The sequence below is a fragment of the Bubalus bubalis genome, chromosome 9 (genome assembly GCF_019923935.1).
Source record: "Bubalus bubalis isolate 160015118507 breed Murrah chromosome 9, NDDB_SH_1, whole genome shotgun sequence".
Taxonomy (NCBI): Eukaryota; Metazoa; Chordata; class Mammalia; order Artiodactyla; family Bovidae; genus Bubalus; species Bubalus bubalis.
The window spans coordinates 2,346,707-2,368,141 of NC_059165.1; the positions used below are offsets into that span (position 1 = coordinate 2,346,707).

Here is a 21,435-nt window from a genome sequence, read left to right on the forward strand (position 1 = left end):
TTTTTGTTTTTATTTCCATTACTGTAGGAGGTAGGGCTTCCCTGGTGGCTCAGACAGTAAAGAGTCCGCCCGCAATGCCAGAGACCTGGGTTTGACCCCTGGGTTGGGAAGATCCCCTTGGAGAAGGGAGTGGCAACCCACTCCAGTATTCCGGCCTGGAGAATTCCATGGACTGAAGAGCCTGGCAGTTTACAGTCCATGGGGTCACAAAGAGTCAGACAGGACTGAGTGGCTTTCACACAGGAGGTAGGTGATAGGGAATCTTGCTATGACTTATGTCTAAGAATGTTAAGAATGTGCTGTGTATGTTTTCCTCTAAGAGCTTTATAGTTTCTGGCCTTACAGTTAGGTCTTTAACACGTTTTATTTTTGTGGCACCTGTATGTTAGAGACTGAAGAGTCGTGGTATTCAGGAAGGCTTGTAGTTTTTTATATGTTGTTCAACTGCTCCTCGGGTAGTTTGGTTGTGTTCGATGTTGTTCACTTATCGAGGGAGGGTCAGGATGAAAGTGTGGTTGCACTGTGTGGAGAGGTTACCAACAGGGAACCCCTGTGGAACCCAGAGAGGGTATATGAGAGCCTCGGTTAGGTGTTAGGACATGTCTGGGTTGTGGTGTTGACAGATTGATAGGAATAAGGTTTAGGTGTTCTCATAGGACTTGAAGAAAGATACAGTCTATATGATCTGACCTAAAGCTTGTGGTTCTGGGATCGAGTTGAGCAGCTGCGTAAGCTGAGACATTGGGCCAAGTTTCTCTTGGCAAAGGTAGCACTGTCTGAGGGCCAGAGCCGGAGATGCACAGCGATCAGGAGGACAGGCCGTGGGCAGTATAGTCCTCTGCATCTAAGAGACGTTGAGAGAGTGTAGGTTGGATGATGGGCCAGGGGAGGGGTAAGATGAGTGTGTGAGTGAGTTTGGGTGACACGGAGTCGAGACTGATGCCTGGTGTAGGCCCCGGAAGGAAGGACAGCCCAGTTTGGGCACCAGAGCATGCAGTAGGATCACCCACGGGAGGACACAGGTTCAGGAGAGGAAAGGACAACGGGAGAGCAGGGCTATCACATGGGGAGTTGGCCACATGTTTAAAGCGTTGTCACTGAGATGGCTGGACGGCATCCCCGCCTCAAGGGACGTGAATCTGAGCAAACTGCGGCAGACAGTGGAGGACAGGGGATCCTAGCGCGCTGCAGTCCCTGGGGCCTCAGAGGCGACACGACGTGGCATCTGAACCTCAACAGCAACGACAACACTCTTTCTTAACTTTGGTCATTTTGAAAAGGAAACGAGGGTCTTCAAGTGCCTCACGGGTGTGGGACATTGGGGTGCCTGAGTCTTCAGAGGGCAGTTTCCAAGGCTTCACCCTGGAGTGGTGAATCCAGTTGGAGATTCCTGGAACCTTGATGGCTGTAGGTGAGGAAAGGAGATCTGAAAGAGGCCCCTTCCAAATACAGTCCAGCTGGGACTTGGGGACCCGTCAGTCCAGGTTCTACAAAGGACTTTTCCCCAGGTTGATACAGTATAGGTGGCTGAGGGCTAGGAGGGTGAGGTTTTAGGCCAAATCCCCTACAGGTCTGTTGGAATACTGAGCTTGTTTCCATGAGATTGTATCCCTAGCATTTCCCTTCCAGAAGGAGGTCGGTGTTAGGAAAGGACATCTGTATAAGCCTTCATATGGACTCAGTCCGGGGGGATCCTTTGGAGTTATTCTGCTGTGGAGGATGGCAATGGGTCAGAGGGTTACTCAACTTAGAGAAGTTTTCTGAGTTAATTTTCTGAGGATGTTTTTAAGGAATTGATTGGCTCTTTCTACCTTTTCTGAGGATTGGGCCTCCAGGAGCAATGCAGAGCAAGCCAGCCTTATGTTGAAGGCTTTGGCAATGGGTTGGGTTATTGTGGAAATAATGAGGACCCAATATCACTTTGATGGGAGCAAGGAAGGCCAAACCAGGCAGTGACTTCTTATAGAAGCTTGTTGGTAACTTCCAGGGCTGTTTCCCTGTCCTAGTTGGGTGGGCCTCTAGCCATCCTGTGCATGTGTTTACAAACACAGGAAATATTTGTAGTCCGGGGAAAGAGGCGTTGGGGTGACCATCTTCCAGTCTTCCCCAGGGTAAGTCCCGTGTCATTGGACAGGTTGGATCAAGGAGGGACATTTATTTCCCTGGGGGTTATTGTAGGAACAGTCGGAAAAGAGCTGGATACCTGCTGGATTATATAAGTCCTTTGTCTTTTAGGGCTCTAGATACTGAGGCAGAGAGGACACCTCTTCCCAGATGTGTGAATTCATGGTGGGTCTTAGTGAGTTTCCACTGGGGGCTTCAGGGACAAGAAGAGTCCCTCAGAGCTGGACCATCCGGATGAGTCCAGAGGGAAACCCTTCTGGGCTGCCACGCACTTTCTTCCTCCATAGAAATAGGTAGAGGAAGTGACGTGGGGAGGGGTGAGAGCCCCTGTCTTGGGGCTTTAGAGGCAGCCTACTTAGCTTGGTCCACCAACTGGCTCCCCTCTGTAATGTCAGGCGAGCCTCACCGATGGCCTTTGCAATGAGCAATGGCTACCTCTGTACGCAGGTGGATGGCCCAGAGGAGGTGGCCAACCTGAGGGCCATATTTAATGGGGTTGTTTTCTGGAGGCTGGATATCCTCTTTCTTTCCAGATGCCTGTATGGGCATGTAGGGTCAAGAAGCAGATTTAGAACCAGTGTAAACTGTGAGCCTTTTTCCTTTAGCCAATTCCAATTCTCGGCGCAGTGAGTTCGGTCAGTCATTTGGATGACCCCAAGGCTGAGCTCAGGCAGCATCAGTGATCCCGTGGGGAACACGATGGTGTATCCAGCCTTGCATTTTCCCTCTGCTGTATAACTGCTTCCATTGGCAAACTGACCCTTGTCAGCGTTGGCCAGAGTTTGCTCCCAGAGTTCTGGGGCCAGCAGTTAAGGAAATTGTCAAGACCTCGGAACAACTACAGCTAGGACTTTTCTCCTCTGGTATGGGCAACAGATTTGCTGGATTTAGAGTCTTGCAAACACCCAAGGATTTGATATCTGAGGATCCTATTGTCTAAAAGCCAGGCCGAGGCCTGGTTGCTAAGTAAATCTGGTCCATGATGGGCAGTTAGAACCAGAGTGGGTGCTCTCAGGGTGAACTTAGGCCCCTCCTCAGTTGGGAGGAATAGTGTCCACTGTGCCCTAAGTCAGGGCCAGCCCTTAGCAGTGGAATTGAGCTGTTTGGAAAGATAGGCTACTGGCTGTGGAATTTCTCCTAGCTTTTGGGTGAGGACCCTTACCTCAACAGCCTCTTTTTTGTGGGTATAAATTTGGAATGGCTAGCTCTAAAGCTGGGAGCTCTGCAAAGGAGATTTTTTTAATGTTTCTATAACACTTACTTCTTGGAAGGAAACTTATGACCAACCTAGATAGCATATTCAAAAGCAGAGACATTACTTTGCCAACAAAGGTCTGTCTAGTCAAGGCTATGGTTTTTCCAGTAGTCATGTATGGATGTGAGAGTTGGACTGTGAAGAAAGCTGAGCGATGAAGAATTGATGCTTTTGAACAGTGGTGTTGGAGAAGACTCTTGAGAGTCCCATGGGCTGCAAGGAGATCCAACCAGTCCATTCTAAAGGAGATCAGCCCTGGGATTTCTTTGGAAGGAATGATGCTGAAGCTGAAACTCCAATGCTTTGGCCACCTCATGCGAAGAGTTGACTCATTGGAAAAGACTCTGATGCTGGGAGCGATTGGGGGCAGGAGGAGAAGGGGACGACAGAGGATGAGATGGCTGGATGGCATCACTAACTCGATGGACATGAGTCTGAGTGAACTCTGGGACTTGGTGATGGACAGGGAGGCCTGGTGTGCTGTGATTCATGGGGTCGCAAAGAGTCGGACACGACTGAGCAACTGAACTGACTGATGATATTCTGTAGCCCCAACTCAAGGGGTATTTGATCACTTTGTAGGGCTTCGTATAGAAGCTGTGAAATGAGACTGTAGTTGGGTGTCTAAATCCTACAGTACTGGGTTAGGCCCAGAAGTGCATGTAGCTGGGTGGTGGGAGTTTGTGGGTTGGATACAGTCTTTGTGTGGTCTGCTGAAAGGCTACTCCTGCCAGGGACCTTATTTTCCTAGTAAGGAAACTTGTTTTATACTAGCTGAGCCTTAGATTTGGACACCCTGTAACCCCATCTGGCCAGGAAATTTGATGACCTGAGTGGCATGTTGAATATGTTGGTGTTGAGTGGAGGAGCAAATCAAGAGGTCATCTGCATACTGTATGAACATTCCCCCTTCAAGTGTTAAATCTTATAAATCTTGGGCTAGCCCCTATCCAAAAAGGTGGGGGTATCCCTAAATCCCAAGGGTAGAATAGCTCATGTCTCTTGTTAAAGGGCCTGTAGTGGAGAATCCCATTCAAACGTGAACAAGAATTGTGATTCTGGAGCCAGTGGGATGCAGAAGAAAGCATCTTTTCAATCTAGAACTGAGAACCAGCTGCTATCTGGGGGTACTTTTCACAAAAGTATGAAGGATCGGGGACCATCGGGTGTAGGGGAATTGTTGCCTCGTTAACGATTTGTAAGTTCTGGTTGAGACAGTAAGTGTCATCGTTTTTCCTGACTGCTAGCACTGGGGCATTGAAGCTGAATTTGTGGGAATAAGGAGTTGGTAGGACAGAAGAGACAGGTACGATGCAGACCTGCTGAATGGCTTGTCTGAGGCCCCCATGCTGGTACAGGTCTGTTTGGAGAAGGATTTGGAGAAGGAAATCAAGATGGAATGTGTAGCCGTAGCACGCAGTAAGAAGACAGATGACTTACCCACCACATCCGTTTGTGATGGGTATCCGGTCCAGTGATGTCGATCTGTTGGCTGAGGGCCGACTGGATGGGGCCTCCTCAGTCTTCAGTCATCTGTAGAGTGGCCCTCGGTCCTCGGTGCCTTTGGATTGTGGGGCAAAGGGCCGCCCAGCATCTTGACTGATGGCCTTTGTTGCAAGCAGTCTTAGGAGGTTTATCTTGATTGGGGCACTTCTGTGCCCAATAGATGTGACATCTGTCTTTTTTGGACTGTGAGTCAGGGTTCTAGGGGTGCACTTGCATTGGACAGCACGCATCATTTGGGCACGGCTGAATTCCTTCCTTCTTCCCTCCTCCAGGGCCTTGGCCTCAGCCTTTTGGTGATAGAAGACCCAGGAGGCTATTCATCTAGGGCGACATTAGGTTCTTGAATTAGTTTTGTAATTTGTGTCCTAACTGGGTCCTCATTTGTGCCAGGGGCTGACTGAGTTAAAGATGTATCTTTAATTTATCCTTGCCCCTTGTAAGTGTCTGGATCCAGATTGGTATATCTAATAATGCTTCCCTCAGCCTGTTAAGGAAAGCTCTTGGAATTCCCCAGCCTCCTGGCTGATTGCTGTGACTTGGGAGCCATTTGTTGCTTTATGTCCGGCTGCCTTAAGGCCACTTTTGATACAGATGATGAAATGAGTTCTTTCCCATTGATGTTCTTTCTGATTGTAGTCCCACCTAGGATTGGTACTGGGGAATGCCATTTCCCTGGTGGGGTTATTTAGTATTGGAAAGGTGGAGTCCATCAGCAATTTTATTTTTTGACTGTCTTTTAACTCTGTGTCAGTATCAGAGAGGGTCTGGTTTTGAGTTTTGGTGATATCTCTCTAGGTCATTTCATAAGCCATACAAAAATATTGGAATCCCTTGATATATTTAGTGAGATTATCTGAAAAGCTACCTTTGATCTGTTTTAGTTCTACTAATGAGAAGGGCTTATGGACTTAACTGTGGCCCAAATTCACCTCCTAGCACTTCCACCAAGGGACGACTTGCACCGATGTGGGTAGTGGAGGTCCCATGTAAGGTGGTGGGGCAGAACTAGATGGTGATGTGGCTGGTGAAATCGAGGGATTTTCCCAGGTAGCAGGGTGGCAACGGTGGGACGTTTACAGGTTGTGAGAAAGCCCCAGCTGTCCCACAGGAGGAAGGGAAGCTGTACATGAGATATCAGACCATTTACCCTGCGGTTTGCAAAATAGGTCTAACTGGAGACTGGTGTTATAATTAATGGTCCCATTTAGGGGCCAGGATTCCCCATCCATGGGGTCGCAGAGAGTTGGACATGACTGAGCGACTGAACTGAACTGAACTGAACTGAATTCCCCATCCAAAAGGTGCCACTGGGGCCAGATTGTATTACAAAAGAAGTGAGTCTCCTCCTTGGTGGCTCCGTGGGCTTGAATCTTGACCAGTTTTGGAGGATGTATCTCAAGGGTGTCCCCTCGTGGACAGACGGTTGTTTCCCATCTGGAGGAGAAGTCAAAGAGCCCGGTGTCCCCGGGGCATAACTGGCGTCTGGCCTGTGGGCTGGGACTACCTGGGACTTGGGGAGGACGTCTCCTGCGTGGACCCAACTAAGAATGTGTGGGACACCTGGTGGCCAGTCCGGGTCTGGGCTGTCCCTCATCCTGGTAGGAAAGCGGGGGCTTGTCTCAGGCTCTGACGCTGGTTCCAAGAGGTAGGCTCAGGTGTGGACAGTGGTCAGATGGGCTGGGGTGTGGGAACAAGAGTCTGTTCTGACCGACAGAGATTGAAAGAGAAAAGAGGAGTTGAGAAACGAGTAGTCTTTTGCGCCTGCACACTGAGAGAGAACGTCTCTTTCTTACAAAGATCTGAGTCACGGCACCAGAACGTTAGCGGTATAGAGTATGGAGACCCCTCCTGTGGAACTCGGTTCCTGGTGAGGAGGCAAAGAAGAAACTGAGGGCTTACCCATTGCGAGAGAGTTTATCGAAGACAAGGAAAAAGTGAACAGAGAGAAGACCTCAAGAGAGACGTGGGCCAGACTAAGGAAGGTAATGGTCCCGGAAGGCTGGGTTGTAGAATTTTTAAGGAAAAGTTTTTTGCATAATCCAGGAGGTCTTTGATTGACAGTCTTCATTGACAGCTGTAGGTTATATAAGCAGAGGCTCTACTGTGCATGTCCTTCCCATAATTCAGTGTGTTATAATTATATATCTGCATTCATAGAATATTTACAAACATTTAATGAGCCAGTGGCCGCCAAAGGTTATCTAAGGACATGGTAGATAGGTGGGCTCATGTGCCAGAGTGGGGAAAATCCTGCCATTCAGCCAGAGAGGATTTGTCCAGTCCCCTGACCATTCTGGTGGAGAAGGCAATGGCAACCCACTCCAGTACTCTTGCTGGAAAATCCCATGGACGGAGGAGCCTGGTAGGCTGCAGTCCATGGGGTCGCTTAGAGTCGGACACGACTGAGCGACTTCACTTTCACTTTTCACTTTCATGCATTGGAGAAGGAAATGGCAACCCACTCCAGTGTTCTTGCCTGGAGAATCCCAGGGACGGGGGAGCCTGGTGGGCTGCTGTCTATGGGGTTGCACAGAGTTGGACACGACTGAAGTAACTTAGTAGCAGCAGCAGCAGCCAAACGCCCCTCCCATCCAGTCTGCCACGTAATATTGAGCAGAATTCCCTGTGCTCTACAGGAGGTCCTTGTTGGTTGCCCATTTTAAATATAGCAGTGTGTACCTGTCTATCCCAAACTCCCCAACTATCCCTTCCCTCCATCAGCTGTAAGTTCGTTTTCAAAGTCTGTGAGTCTCTTTCTGTTTTGTAAGTAAGTTCATCTGTATCATTTCTTTGTAGACTCCACATATAAGGGATGCCATAAGATATTTCTCCTTCTCTGAGTATGACAATCTCTAGGTCCAGCCACATTGCTGCAAATGGAGTTATTTCATTCTTTTTAATGGCTGAGTAATATTCAATTTTATATATATATATATATATATATATATGCATCACACCTTCTTTATCCATTCCTCTATAGATGGATGTTTAGGCTGCTTTCTTGCTTGGCTATTGTAAACAGTGCTGCAATGAACACTGGGATGCTTGTACCCATTTGGATCATGTTTTTCTCCAGATATACCCAGGAGTGGGATTGCAGTGTCATATGGTAGCTCTATTTCTGGTTTTCTAAGGAACCTATATACTACATATATATATATAGTGTGTGTGTATAGTTTTTTAAGGAACCTATGTATAGATTGAAAAAGATATTGCTGAGATTTATGTCAGAGAGTGTTCTGCCTAGGTTTTCCTCTAGTGGAAAGTTTTATAGTGTCCGGTCTCACAGTTAGGTCTTAATCCATTTTGAGCTTATTTTTGTGTACAGTGTTAACAGATGATCTAATTTCATTTTTCCACAGGTAGCTGTTCAGTTTTCCCAGCACCATTTGTTGAAGAGACCATCCTTCCAAGACTGTGTGCTCTGGCCCCCTCTGTCGTGGATCAGCGGCTGTACGCGCGTGGGTCTGTTTCTGCTTTTCTGCCCCTGGTCTGCGCTTCTTTCTCTGTGCTGGCGCTGCACTGTTTCGCTGACTGCGCTGACATCAGACTGCCTCGCTGCAGCTTCGATTCGCATTTCTCTGCGCGACGCTGAGCGTCTTTTCATGTGCTGTGTGGCCGTCTGTTATGTCTGTTTTGGATCAATGTCTATCTAGATTTTCTGCCTTTTGTATAGTTGATTTTCAGGCTCGTGTTCGATTCTCTGCCCAGCTTTTGATTGGGCTGTTGCTTGTTTGACAGAGAGCTGCGTGAGCTGTTTGTGTATTTTGGAGATTAAGTCCTTGTCGGTTTCTTCTATTAATGAATCTAGATATTTGCCTTCCTTTCTTTCTCTGCTCTTCATAATTGGACTTTTTAAATTTATAATTTTCCTTTTTTATTTTATGTTTAACCTTGTAGAGGACTCTGGTCTTCCCTAGTTAGTACTTGAGGAATATACTTTAATCTACACCAATGATTGTTTTCCTGGAACGTCTGCTTTGGGGTAAACCGTGAGGGTATCTGATGCAGGACAGATTTCAAACCAAGTGAAAGGATGGGCAGGAGGGGGGAAAGCAGGAAGTCTGGGAGAGAAGTGAAGCGGAGGGAGGGTGGATGCTTTTGTGAATTTGCTGGTCTCGCATTTCTAAGCTTCCATATGCGTGAGGGCAATGTAGGAGAGAGACTGGGATTTGATATACAGAGAAATTTAGGAGTGAACCTGGCTGGGCAGATGGCTGCCTATCCCGATTTGATCAAGGTTAAGAGGCAGTAATTCAGACACAGCCGGGGAGACACTGTGGTCTCTGATCGGCGTTCCCTGGAAGACTCGCGTGCAGTTCTGGGAGTGAGAACACCCGGATTCTGGGATGCGGCTGCTGCACCAGGCGCTCCAGTGAGGGGCGTGTGGGCAAACCCTCTGCCTTCTCCCACTCTCGCCCTTTCCCAAGGCACACTCACCCTCGCGGTGTTCCTTCGAGTCCCGCTGTGCCATTTCACTGTCATACTTTCCCCTGACGTTTGGCAGGGGACGAGATGGGGACTGCAGACAGGGGAAGGCTTGCAGGGGCTGCCTGGAAAGTTGGGATTAAAGACCCAACAGGCTTCAATTACTCATTGACTTCCACCCAGGTCTACAGGGAAGTGTGTGGGGCCTGGATGTGTTTTCAGGAGGGGAAAGACCCTCTGCACATTGAACAAGACCCAGCCCGAGTGGAAGGTGGGACAAGGCCACGGGAGAATAGCCTCTAAGGTGGTGAATATCTCAGTTCCTGGTGACATTTATTTTTCTGTTAATTCCAGGCATTTATATTGCTGTGATAGATCAATTAGCCTCTCACAACATTCTAGTCCATTGACCTTATCACTTGACTATCCTATGGTGCCTCTGTCACCGCAGGGACACTGCAAAAGAAACATTTATAATTTTGAATTACCTATGTCCAGGGCTGGGGAGACGTTAAAAGGCTCAGTTTGGATAATCAGTGCATTGGATGGCTGAACCTTCAGGGACTCTTCCTTCCTCTCATCACTTCTGAACTCTGACAGCCACTCTATAAAAGCAAGAGAGCAGACTCGGCCTGGGACTCCACAGTGACCCTGCGAAGACTTGGGAGATCACAGGCTCTCAAAGCCAGAAGGGGCGTCCCTGTAGAGGTTCATTCTATCAGCCTGGATCAGGGGCTGCAGGCCACAGAGGTGCCCTCTGGGGAGCTTAGTGAGAGTAATGAGCTAGAAGGCCATCCGGAGGCCCCAAGGTCAACAGGAGGGTAGAGAATGAGCTTGGGAATGGGAGGAAACCGGGGCGCTCTGGGGTGCCAGTTTCCTAGAAGCAAGGTTTTCCCAGGAGCAGTGCCCTGCAGCAGCGCCTCCTGTCCTTCAAGACTTAGTCTGGGAGAAAGGCTCCAACTGGGTTAATAAAGATTACGGATCAGCCCTGGGGCTTCCAGAGTGGGGCCACCAGATACTGAAGAGGGAATCAGGATGCCTTCAGAGAAGCCAAATTAAAAGACAAAGTTTAATATTAGGTAATAATTTAGTCCTACCTATTTTATAAGTGAGCCTGTGGTCCACATAGTGATGCGGTTTGTTCAAGTTCGCAGACTAGTGAGGGTCCAGCCAGGGATGAGACAGGCCTCCCAACGCCCCTGGTGTCTGCAGTGACTCTAGAAGCCTCTGCAGGAGCAGCAGCAGCCTGGCTGACGTGTATGCGAGTTGGGCCCGAGTGTGTTGGTCAGTCCAATCGCAGAAGATTTGGGGAATTAAAAAACACACTTTATGGAGACTCAGCTTCTCATGGAAGGAACCATCACCGATACTTTTAATTAACAGAAACGAATTCTTCCATCCATGTTTTTTCACACGTTACCACCATCTGAAGAAATCGTTATCCAGAGAGGGAGGTACGGTGAAGGGTAGGGCGTTAAGAAGTGCAGGGAATTTCAGAGACGCTGTCCATCTGAACTGGGAGTGGGGCTCCCGTCCTACAGCCGACATCCCCCGGTGACGGATGCACCTGGTCCTATTCAGCTGAAGTCTAACAGCACAGGGTTGTTGGGTGTTGCGTCAGAAGTCAAACCTGCCGGAGACGAGAATGCCATCGCAGACAGACGGTCAGGAGCTGCGGTGAAAGGATTCACCAGGGCCACAAACACGCAGAGCGCTGTGGGTGCAGACGGCCGAGCCGGGCTGTGGGGCCTCTGTCGGCCTAAGAAGCTGGGGCGGCTGCACCCCCACCCCGCCCCATCCCCGAGGGAAACATGGGTTTCTGAGAGGGCTGTGCTTGCCCTTCCCAATACAAGAGGAGGGGGCAGGGCCTGGTATAATGCAGGGGAACCCGTGTAAATACCACAGCCTGCGTTTTAGAAAGATATCGATTTGCTGACTGAAGGGGAAACAGAAGTCCAGAATATTGGCTCCGTGACCCGCTCAGCCCTGAACGCGAGCCGTCAAAGGTGCATGCGGGTAACCGCCATACAGCAGCAGCATGCAGAGTCTCTTTCCAAACATCCCTCTCAGCCACCTTTCTCCCCTGAATCCTCGTTATGTCTAAACAAATCCTGCTACGAAGCAACAGCTGCAGAAACCCTGGCAAACAGCCAGTCCGCACAGAGAAATGGGACTTGAACTTCAGTTTCGATTTCTAAACAGAGGAAGTGGTGATCAGACTGGAAGCAACACACGCCCATTGTCATCGGAACGCATAATCTTCATTACAGAGAAACTGAAAGCTAATAATTTCTTAAGCACTATTCGTCCCTAGGAGGCCAGTTACCATGGAAATCTCTCCTCCCTTTTCTTCTGCTTAGAGAATATTTATATGGAATAGGAAGAGAAACATAAACACCATGGAAAGATTAAACAAGACAAGGCACAGTTTGCTACAAATATTTTACATTTATTATAAGGATACAGTTTTAAAAAAAGTCCCACCGATCTATGAGCGGTAATTGGTCTATTGGAAAGGAAAAAGGGGCTATTCAAAAATGATCTACGTGTACAAAAACGATGAAATTGTTTTAAAAAAGTAGAAAACAATTTAAAAACATCCTACAATGTTAGCCAAAGTGTATTTCTTCTGAATGTAAAACTAACAAATAAATAAGTGTTAAATACAGATCCGCATTAAAAACGGTAAAAAAAAAAGACAGCTACCCACCCAGATATCCATCTCATTCACTTTCAGACTTGTTTTACAAAGCCAGACAAACTCACCAAAGGCCTTGCTTGTGTGTCTTACACTTGAGCTTTTAATGAGAGGCACCCTATTTCCAGTGTTTCTTTAATCTGCTTCACAAATATATTATTTTAAAATAACAACAGAAGATTACAGGCGCTTTAACTTGACAACATTGGCACTGAAAGGAAGCTGTAGCCCGGAGCGCCCTGCTCGAAACGAGGCTTCCGTCCCGTGGGGGGCTGAGGGCAGGCCCGTCCCCACCGCACCACCCCACCCTCGTCTTCTAACACAGGGGAGCGGAAGCAACCCAGAAAGGCACGTTTCCGCTGCGCTCGCTGCAGCCCGCGCCAGGGGCCGTCCAGCTTGGGCCAGAGTGCCACCACCCAACGGCCCAGAAAACATCTGTACATTTTGTCTTTGCTCCCCGTGTGCTTGCGCTCCCTGAAGAAGTCAGGGCTGTTCTCGGGACTGTGACAACTTGACCTGATTCTCCTGTATTTATATGGCTTTTCCTAACCCTATGTGGTTGTATGGCTATGACTTCAGAGAGGTCCGATCTTTCAGGGCACCCACCAGACCAAACCAAGAGAAAACACCAAGAAACCATACCGTAAAGTCAGCAGAACTCACACCACCACCAAGCCCTGCTGGACTCATGTTACTTAAGCAGGCTGTCTGCTTTAATATATTTAGCATAAGGTAAACATAAAATCTATACGCCTCTGACTAGTAAAGCTGTTTCAGTAGGAAACCTCAAGCAGAAGGAAAATGGCCAGTGGTCCATGGTGAGAGTCTGGTTCTGTCGCAGGATGGCATGGGGTTAACTGACACTTCATATGGTGAAATGGTCATCCAGCAAGAGGGAGTTTCATGTTTTCTGGTCACTTTGGTCATGAATCTGAAATAACCAAAACCCCTGTCTAGCAGTTCCTCTTTATCTTTGATTTTGATCTGATGCTCAAAACCTATAGCTGGGATTGGATTTAGAATCACAGGGGATTATAAAACATACTTGTTATGGGGAATCAGGTGAGCCTTCTGGAACCAATCTCTTTGACAGGAAAAGTCAAAGACAGTGAATTCCATTAAAACATGTATATTTTCTGTGCATTTCAAGTGTGAAAGGCCTAGCATCAGAGGAGAAATCACGGCAAGTAAGTTCATTTCTGTTGGAATTGGTCTTCCACAAAGCAATTAGACCAGCAGGGAATGGGCCGCCATAGCATCTTGTCATCTAAATAAAGACCTACTATGCTTTGGGTTGGGGAAAACATTCACAGTAGTATTAAGCGTGGCTGTGGGCACCACACCCTCTGCACTTGCTTACAATAGTTGGGCATTTCTTAACAGCAGGCAAGGAAGTTTACTTCTACCAAGTCAAACTATTTGCAGAAGGAAAATTTCTAGGTAATAGTATTTTGCCCCCCACCCCCCACCCCACTGTCTTCCATGTTTGAAAAAACAAAAACATGCATTAACAAGCTTGCAAAACTGCCAGGATGGTCCTCTTGCCTGGGATCTCAGTAATAACATTCCAGATTCCCTCTTAGCCCTTAAGTTTCTGAATCCAGGGCACTTAGAAATTTAAGTTCCTATCAGGGGTTGGAGGGAGGGGATTTAGTTTTTTGCTTCACAAATATCTTTCAGGTAACCCAAAAGATAACTCCCACCAAGGTTGTACAATTTTACATGAAGAAAATTAGTAAGTTTAGAAACAACTTCGTTTTTCATCCTCAGATTTTTGCTGTTTTAATGTGGGAATTGGGATTTAGGGTTTTTAACGGCCATCTTATACTCATCCTGTGTTGCTCAGAACACTGCTATTTCCCACTGACATCCATCCTATTCTTTCAAAATTAGACACTAGCTGTTGCTAAGATGAACTGCCTGGATGGTTCCAGTTTTCTCATGGGTGTTTTAACTGAGTACAGAGAGATGAAAATAGTGTTTCTGTTATCATTTTAATTGTTGAAATCTGGTTTCTTAGTGTGTCATTTTAGAATCTGCTTTGGATAGATTCTGGAAGGTGCTTATTCTAAGATGTTGTCGACAGCCAGGACAGTGATGTTTGGCTTTGGAGGAAGAGTACTACTCTGGGAGAGCCTGGAAGGTAGAGCTTGGTTTCAACACAATGGCGCTTTGGGGTCTGAATCTCTAGGTGGATGCCTTATTTTAAACTGGAGTCTTCATACTTGCTACCCTCTTTCCTGAAGTGATGAAAAAACTCTTTGACACTGTACAACTGAAATACTTTCAGACATTTACTGACAAGAGGAGAGTGAAGGAAACAATAAAACTTATTGGCAGAGAAAAGTGGAGTGGGAAGACTGAAAATCTCCAGAGGTTGAAAATAGCCACTAGTGTTTTGACATTTCTCTGGAGGTGTTAGGTCACCTAATGAGCTTCCTCGGCCAAGTCAGCAGGCTGCTTCCCTGGGCGCGTCTGCCTGGGAAAGGTGGTCCTTCCGTCCTGGGACCATCTCCCAAGAGCTGACAGTGGTCACGCACATGCCACCCAGTCGTCCTGTGTCCTCCAGAGACCATGACATGGCCTCTCGGTGTTCCCAGCTGCATCTGCCCCGGGGCCTCTCGCAGAGCGTGTGCAGTTGGCCTGGTGGGTGGATGCCTGGGAGCTCCCTGGGAGGCACCCTGAGCACCAGAGAAGCTCTTCGGTCTAAGCCGATGAAGACACTGTCTGATAAAAGCTGATGAGAGAAGGCTCTTCTGTTTCGTTAAAAAGATTAAGAAACTGAGTATGAGAGAAAAAAATCAGTACCAACCAGAAAGAAAAAGAAAACAGACGAACTAGCACCCAGCAGGGTTCCTTGAACCTGACGTGGCAGATATTGAGAAAAAGCTCCCGAATGGATAAGGCTGCTACCTTATTACAAATTACAAATTGCTGCTGCCGGGGTCATTACCATTACTGAGAACATTTCATTCCTCCGTAGAACACTCATATCTTCTGACTTCAGCGGTGACGTTTGGGAAGGTGATGTCTGAATTCAAGATGTGAATCTTTTTAGTGACTCCTAAATGTTCTTCTTTGGAAGCTCCTACAAGCCCGCTGGCAAGGAGGGAAGTGGAAATGTGTTTACATTGCAAGCGGGAGCCCCTCAGGAGGGACCTTTTCTTGCATAAAATACAACGTGGGCCTCTCACTGCAGTCTTCCTCCAGCGCTGACCCCCTCAGCCACACGTGCACCACCTTCAGCTCCTCCCTGCTTAAGAGGTGGGCTGAACCTCTGTCGTGTCTGCCCTCTTCCACAAGAACCATGCAGCGGTGGCTTCCTCTTGAGTACAGGGAATGCAGAGAAAATCAGATCAACGGCTGACTCTGTCCTTTAAGAAATGTCGCAGGGACTCGAGACCTACATGAGTTTAGTAACATACAGCGGGAAGCAGCTCAAAACTCCCCTTGAGGGCTGTCCTCCCTCACTGACGCTGCATGTATTTGCTGGCGGGTGAGCCTCTGAGTCACCACGCTGGTTTTCTGTGATGGCTCTTTCTGCCCTTCGGTCTTCCTTAACGGTGTCTCTGCTCTGCCTTCCGTGTCTGACCTTGGCTGGCCAGGCTCTGCAGAGATGGGCTTTAGGACGGTGCCCGGATTGCTTTCCCTCCCATGCCACCAGTGTAAAGACAAGGACCACTGCTATTCAATGGTCATTTTCCTCCTGCCCTGCTGGACCGCATGCTTTCCCAGAGCAGAGCTCACCCCCGGAAGGTGTCTCTGGGGCGCCAATCGGAGCCCACGAGTTAACATAGGCCACAAGGTGAAGCAGCATTGATCTCAGCATGCTCTCCCTTCTACGTGACCGGCCCCGCTGCAACCAGATTTCTAGTAAGGTGTGAATAATCAGAGATTGAGTTTACGAAACAAGATAACTAACTCACACAGAGAGAGACTTTGTTGAGTCTGAACACACGTGGCCAAACCCGCGAGCCGGCCAGACCGTGAGCGTGTGTCAGCCAGCACGGCACAGGCTCGCAGCGAGGGACCGGAGACCGCTCCGGTGGACGGGAGAGGGGCTGGCTCACCTGCACGAAGGCCCCACGCTGGCAGGTGACCTCTCTGCTTCTGCTAGACTTTGCGTAGGGAAGGCGCTGACCTGCTGGCCCTGCCCTCCTCAGGCCCCCCGGCGACACCGTCAGTCTTGGTTCCGCTTTAACTACCCGATGATCTCCGTAGGGGTTGCGTCTTCCTGCCGCGGAGGAATCTTTCTCTTCTTCCTTTGCACACGCTCGCCTCGGCGTCTAATTAGCAAAGGCGCTGAAGCCTATGCTCATCACTTCTCCACAATTTAAAGTGATCAGGAATTTAGCACAGTAGGGTTTTCCTCCCACCTAAGAATCTCAGTCCTTACTAGGCAGCTAAGTGAGTTTTAATGTCTACACTTAACAATTCAGAAGGTAATCTTTGAATCAGCATGAGGCAGTAGGATGGTTTCAAAGGGGTAATAAATATTTCCTTAAATCAAATTATGACTGAGACATATAGTTTACACACCTTCTGTATTATAGCATCGCCTTCTAAAGGAGAATTTTATGGGACTCTGCAACTGTACCAGTATCTCCTTCAAGTAGGTAATCATGGTACGTGAAATCCTGACTTTTAAATCAGTGTATTTTCTTTGGCAGAAATTAAGATATGGTTTTGGATCCTCCCAAATAATACAGTATTCAGACTTGATATGAAACTCAAGAGAAAATAAATAAAACTAAAATATTTAATAAAAATTTTTCTGGTATTTATAAGCAAATCAGAGTTAGTAATAAAAGAGGTAACACTTTATTTTAATGGTAAACTTTCATGCTAACTTAATAGTATAATGGAAGTGTAATATAAACTCATTTTCATATAAAATCTTTTTCCTTTAATTAACATATGAACACATAAAGAAACCGTGTCTTTTGCAGTTATCTGCCCCTTTGTTGTCTTTTGTATTTTACATTTATTCTGTTTGAGTGAGGGCTGTGATCTCCTAAATACAAAAATTAGTCTCCATGTGACTCAGAACAGTGTTTACAGACAGTCAATTCTGTTGGCAAGAAACATCTAAAATGCCAATCTTGTGATGGGGGAGTACGCATATGTAAAAGGAAGGTTAAGGCAAACAACTTCTTTTTAGCAAGTATCAGCTAGTCTCACTTCAGAGGACACCAGCCCCAGAGCAGAGCCCCCAGGGCAACTCAGGAAGGCTTTCAGGCCACGGGAATAAACGAGGGGGCGGTGTGACGGAGGAAACTGAATGATGGCCTCGACGGGACTTTCTGCGCTGCCGTTTCTATGTTTACCCCACTGTAAGGTCCTCGTGTGCGGCATATAACTAAAACACTTCCTTCATGACACGCATCACACCAGAGTTGTGAAGCTATAGCTATTTTAGTGGTATTGGCCAAACTTTATGTAAGACCATATGGCACAACTGAAACACGAGTTAAACATACGCAAGAAAATCGTACTGTGGTTTAAAGGAAATGAAGACTGTTTCAATGACCGAACATTTTCTTTTCTTTTAAAAACGACCCTCAAATGAAAAAAGTTGTGAAATATGAAAACTGGCGGAAACAATTAGACTCATGTTCTACACTGATAATGCTAGTGAGAGGCTTCAATAATAGAGTATCTGTGATAAAATGGTGGATTATGGATGAAGAACTATATTGACTATTAAATTTGGGAGATAAAAGAGAAATGTTTACATGAGACCTGTCACTAGGGACCCAGTGACAGAGTGGACTGAAATGAAACCTCCGGGTTTGAGCATCTAAACTAAGCCTATTCACACCCTTTATTATTATTTCCTAGAAGAGAAAGAGAATATTGGCTTTGGGAAGTAACCTTAGGTTACGTGGAACACAAAATAATTTTAGGTTTCTAGTGTTGATAATAAATGCCTACCTGACAATAAAAGATTTCTTTCCTTGAAAAATGATGACCTACCTATTTCTCATACAGGTTCCTTGGTGACTCAAGACAGAAAAATGCAGGGGAGGGTCCAGCTGCCTGGGCTCACCTGCCCCCTACTCTGTGGTCATAAATTTAAGGACTGACGACAGAAACGGAACAGGAGAAGAGATGCCATACTTGAAAAACCCATTCACCACACAAAGATTTGTGACCTGGCTGGATTACATTCAGACCAGTGGCAGTTTTGGTTACCACTGTTTTCTTACTAAACAAGTCTATTTTGTATGTTTCTGAAGCCTTCTTTCCCTACATCAACTTGCAAATTCAGGGGAGTATTTGCATGTGAGCTTTCTGGGTATGGATTAGCCTCCTAAAGTACATAATTCCAATAATTATCAGTGACAGAAGGGATGAATAAATTATGCTTCAAGCACAACAAAATTAATGGTAAAAAAAAATGGTCTGCAAAAGTTTTTCTTAATGCATGTGCCTATATTAAACTGAATAGTCTATACAACTGATATGACCCTGAAAGAAGTTATTAATCCCGAACTATACCACAGCCTGCTTTGGGACACAGAATAAGATAGAATTTAAATGCTGCAGATGTCACGATGTTATGAAAAGCTTCTTTAATTTAAGCATAGAGTTATGATGTGAATTGTAAATTCTAACGGCCTGGATGAGTGAAATATCAAAGCCATGTTCGTTCTTTCCACCAGAATGCAGAGATTAAGCTTCAGGTCTTGTTCACAAAATTAAAGCCCAAACCTTCATTCTCTTTGCTGATAGCTAAGCTTTGGGGCTGCTCAGTGATGGGAGGCTGTTTTTTTTTTTTTTTTAATAAAGAATGCTACAGAAGTGCACTTGGAAGCATTGGCAAAGGGCGGAAAGGTCCCTATTTTATTCTTGCTTTTGAAAGCTGGCAAGTGAGTGTAGAGCAGAGCTCTTAATCTTGAGTCTGTGTTGTGATCTACCGCAGTTTATGCCATCAAAAGAAGGTTTCACTTACTCATCGTATTTGACAGAAGGGAAACAAAGCTGCTTTTAAAAGAAGTTGCCTTGTATATTGCATTATTTTTGAGGGCAAGTTTATTATGCTTTCCTTTTAGTCCGGATGTGGTAATCATGAAACGTGTATGAAACTCGCACACACAGCCCCTTTTCTCTTCACCTTCATTCCGTGTGCAGTGATATTCCCAGGCAGCACGCAGGTGGATGGGGCGGGAGGCATTTCCATCCCATAAGCGCCTGCACTGAACGCAGACCAAATGATCACTGCTGTGCGTCTGGACACAGGCCGGAGCACGCACTAAAAGCTCCCAGGCACATTTACCCCTGAGCGTGACTGTCTCTCACACACACGTGTTTCCTGAGGCAACTATATACAGAACATGGGATGGGGTAAGTTCCCTGGATGCGGCTGTCAGCCGAAGAGAATCCTAGTTTAAACTGGGCAGCGTTTCCCCGTGACGCATCTCCACTGCGCTCACAGATGATGCTAACGGTGAGAGTTCCCAGGTTGCCGTGTGAGAGTAAATGAACAGAGAGTGGACAAAGCAGGGCCGCCTCTACAGCTACCTCCTTGATAATGCTCATCTGACTTCCGAGCTGTTCGCTCCATTCACACCTGCCTGACTTCCTGGTACTATCTGTGTGTGTGTGTGTGTGTTGGGGGGGGGGGGGGGGTGTGTGCACACATGCCCACGGGTGCACACACAGGCATGTGTTTATGAACTAGGACCATTCAGTTCAGACAGCCCTGGAAAGTGGCGTGGATGAAAGGAATTGAATTCCGAGATGTCTCCTCTCGAATCAAGGCGCTTCAAAGGCGCTGTGACTTTTGTGGACTTGTGCATTGGAGCTTCCCTAAACAATTTCTGGTTGCCGACAGGGCTGTACCTAAGAGCTCCTGAAAGCATTTCTCAGAACCTTGTTCATGAATTCAGATCATAACGTGTGCGTGTGTGTGAGTGTCTGTGTGTGGAGGAGAGACTCTGCCACAGGTCACAGCCGTCCAAAACGGCCTCTAAAAGCCGCGGCCTCAACTGCCAGCTCTGTGAGGGGACTCCAGCCACCATCCCCGACAAAACAGGAGGGAAACCACAGCCTTACTCGGAGGAAGAAACGGGAGGGTTCTTATGCTTATTTCTGGCGAGAAAGGAGAAAACCCCTGGGAGGTCTGAACAGTTCTCAGTGTGAAGTGATATTTACCATCACGCTCCTGCCCTGGCGGCGCAGAAAGCTGACTTTGGTCGGGACGTGCCTCGCGGACACGGCGTGCCGGGCGGCGCACGCACGGACGGAGCGGGGCCGCGGCCGGGGCGGCAGCGGGGAGCCGGGCCTGGAGCGGCCCTGCGGAGCGCCGGAGCGCCCGGTGAGGGCAAGACGGGCGGGCTCCCGGCACGCTAGAGCCCGTGCCGTGCCGTCTACTCCCGCGGGGCTGAGCTAGGAGCGCCCGTGCAAGGACTGCGCTTCAATGCCTTTGCCTTTTTTTTCCCCCTTAAACAGCACATATTAAAAAAAACAGTTAATAAAAAAGTAACCTTAGAAGACGGTTGCACACAACACGGTATACACTCATGGTTAACAAGGAGAACAGTATTACTCAGCGGGAGGAGAGGCCGCGTCCACGCTGCTCCGTCACTACGTGATCTTCTTCTTGATGACCGCGAGCTCTTTCTGAAGTTCACTGAACTTGGGGCGGTTTTCAGGTTTATAATCCCAACACTTCATCATGATTTTAAATATTTCCTCTGGACAGTGCTGAGGGGCTGACATCCGGTATCCTGAAGACACAAGAGAAGGACAGAGAATTTAGGACGGGGATAACCAGACACCACTGTTCACACGGGGCATCGCGCTGTTTGCAGTACCGTATGTTGTCGGTTAACAGAAACAAAAATGCCATTTTAGGGCAGGCTTTTTTTTTTTCTTTTCTGTAAGTAACGCCGGTTTTAATATCATAGAGCAACATCATTACCTTCGAGTGCCACAAACCCATTTTGTGTTTGTGACAAATGAACAAAGCCTGATGTGAGAAACATCACATACAAGTGCATGTTTTAGCTGCTCTAAGTGTTAGCTTGTAGATGCTATGGGCGGTTTTTTTTTTAAATCACCTCTTTCAGCTCAGGTTTCTGAAGGTGAAGAGAGGATGAGGATTTAGAAACATTACCTCAAAAGTGAAACAAGCATGAATACAAGTCATATTGCTTTACAGCTGAGAAGAATCTTTAATTCAGAGTCACCAGGCAGTGTCCCAGCAGGGTGCGGGGTGGGATGTGTGTACCTGTCCGCATGTCCTCAGCGTTAGGAAGGATGCTGGCAAGTCACCCTCCTGCCCCCAACGCTACAACCATGCCCCCGTGGGGGGCCTGAAGCTAGGGCGCTGGCATTTGTCGAAAGCCGTGGACACACAGGTCCACACAAGGGTGCCAGCATCACATGCTCAGGCCTGCCTTTGATCTGAGAATACCAC

General features: G+C 47.4%; 1 protein-coding gene across 4 annotated transcripts in view; it reads right to left on the reverse strand.

Moving 5' to 3' along the window:
* Positions 1 to 10,743: 10,743 nt before the first annotated feature.
* Positions 10,744 to 21,435, reverse strand: part of FER (FER tyrosine kinase) — a 479,416-nt gene continuing 468,724 nt past the window's right edge. For 2 of the 4 annotated variants that reach the window (XM_044947249.2, XM_044947261.2), the window contains one exon: positions 16,753 to 20,743. In XM_044947249.2, the coding sequence (XP_044803184.1) occupies positions 20,601 to 20,743 (143 nt within the window). In that variant the 3' untranslated portion in view covers positions 16,753 to 20,600. Of the gene's footprint in view, positions 10,944 to 16,752; positions 20,744 to 21,435 lie in introns of those variants that run through there. The other 2 variants (XM_044947250.1, XM_044947251.1) reach the window with 2 other exon arrangements.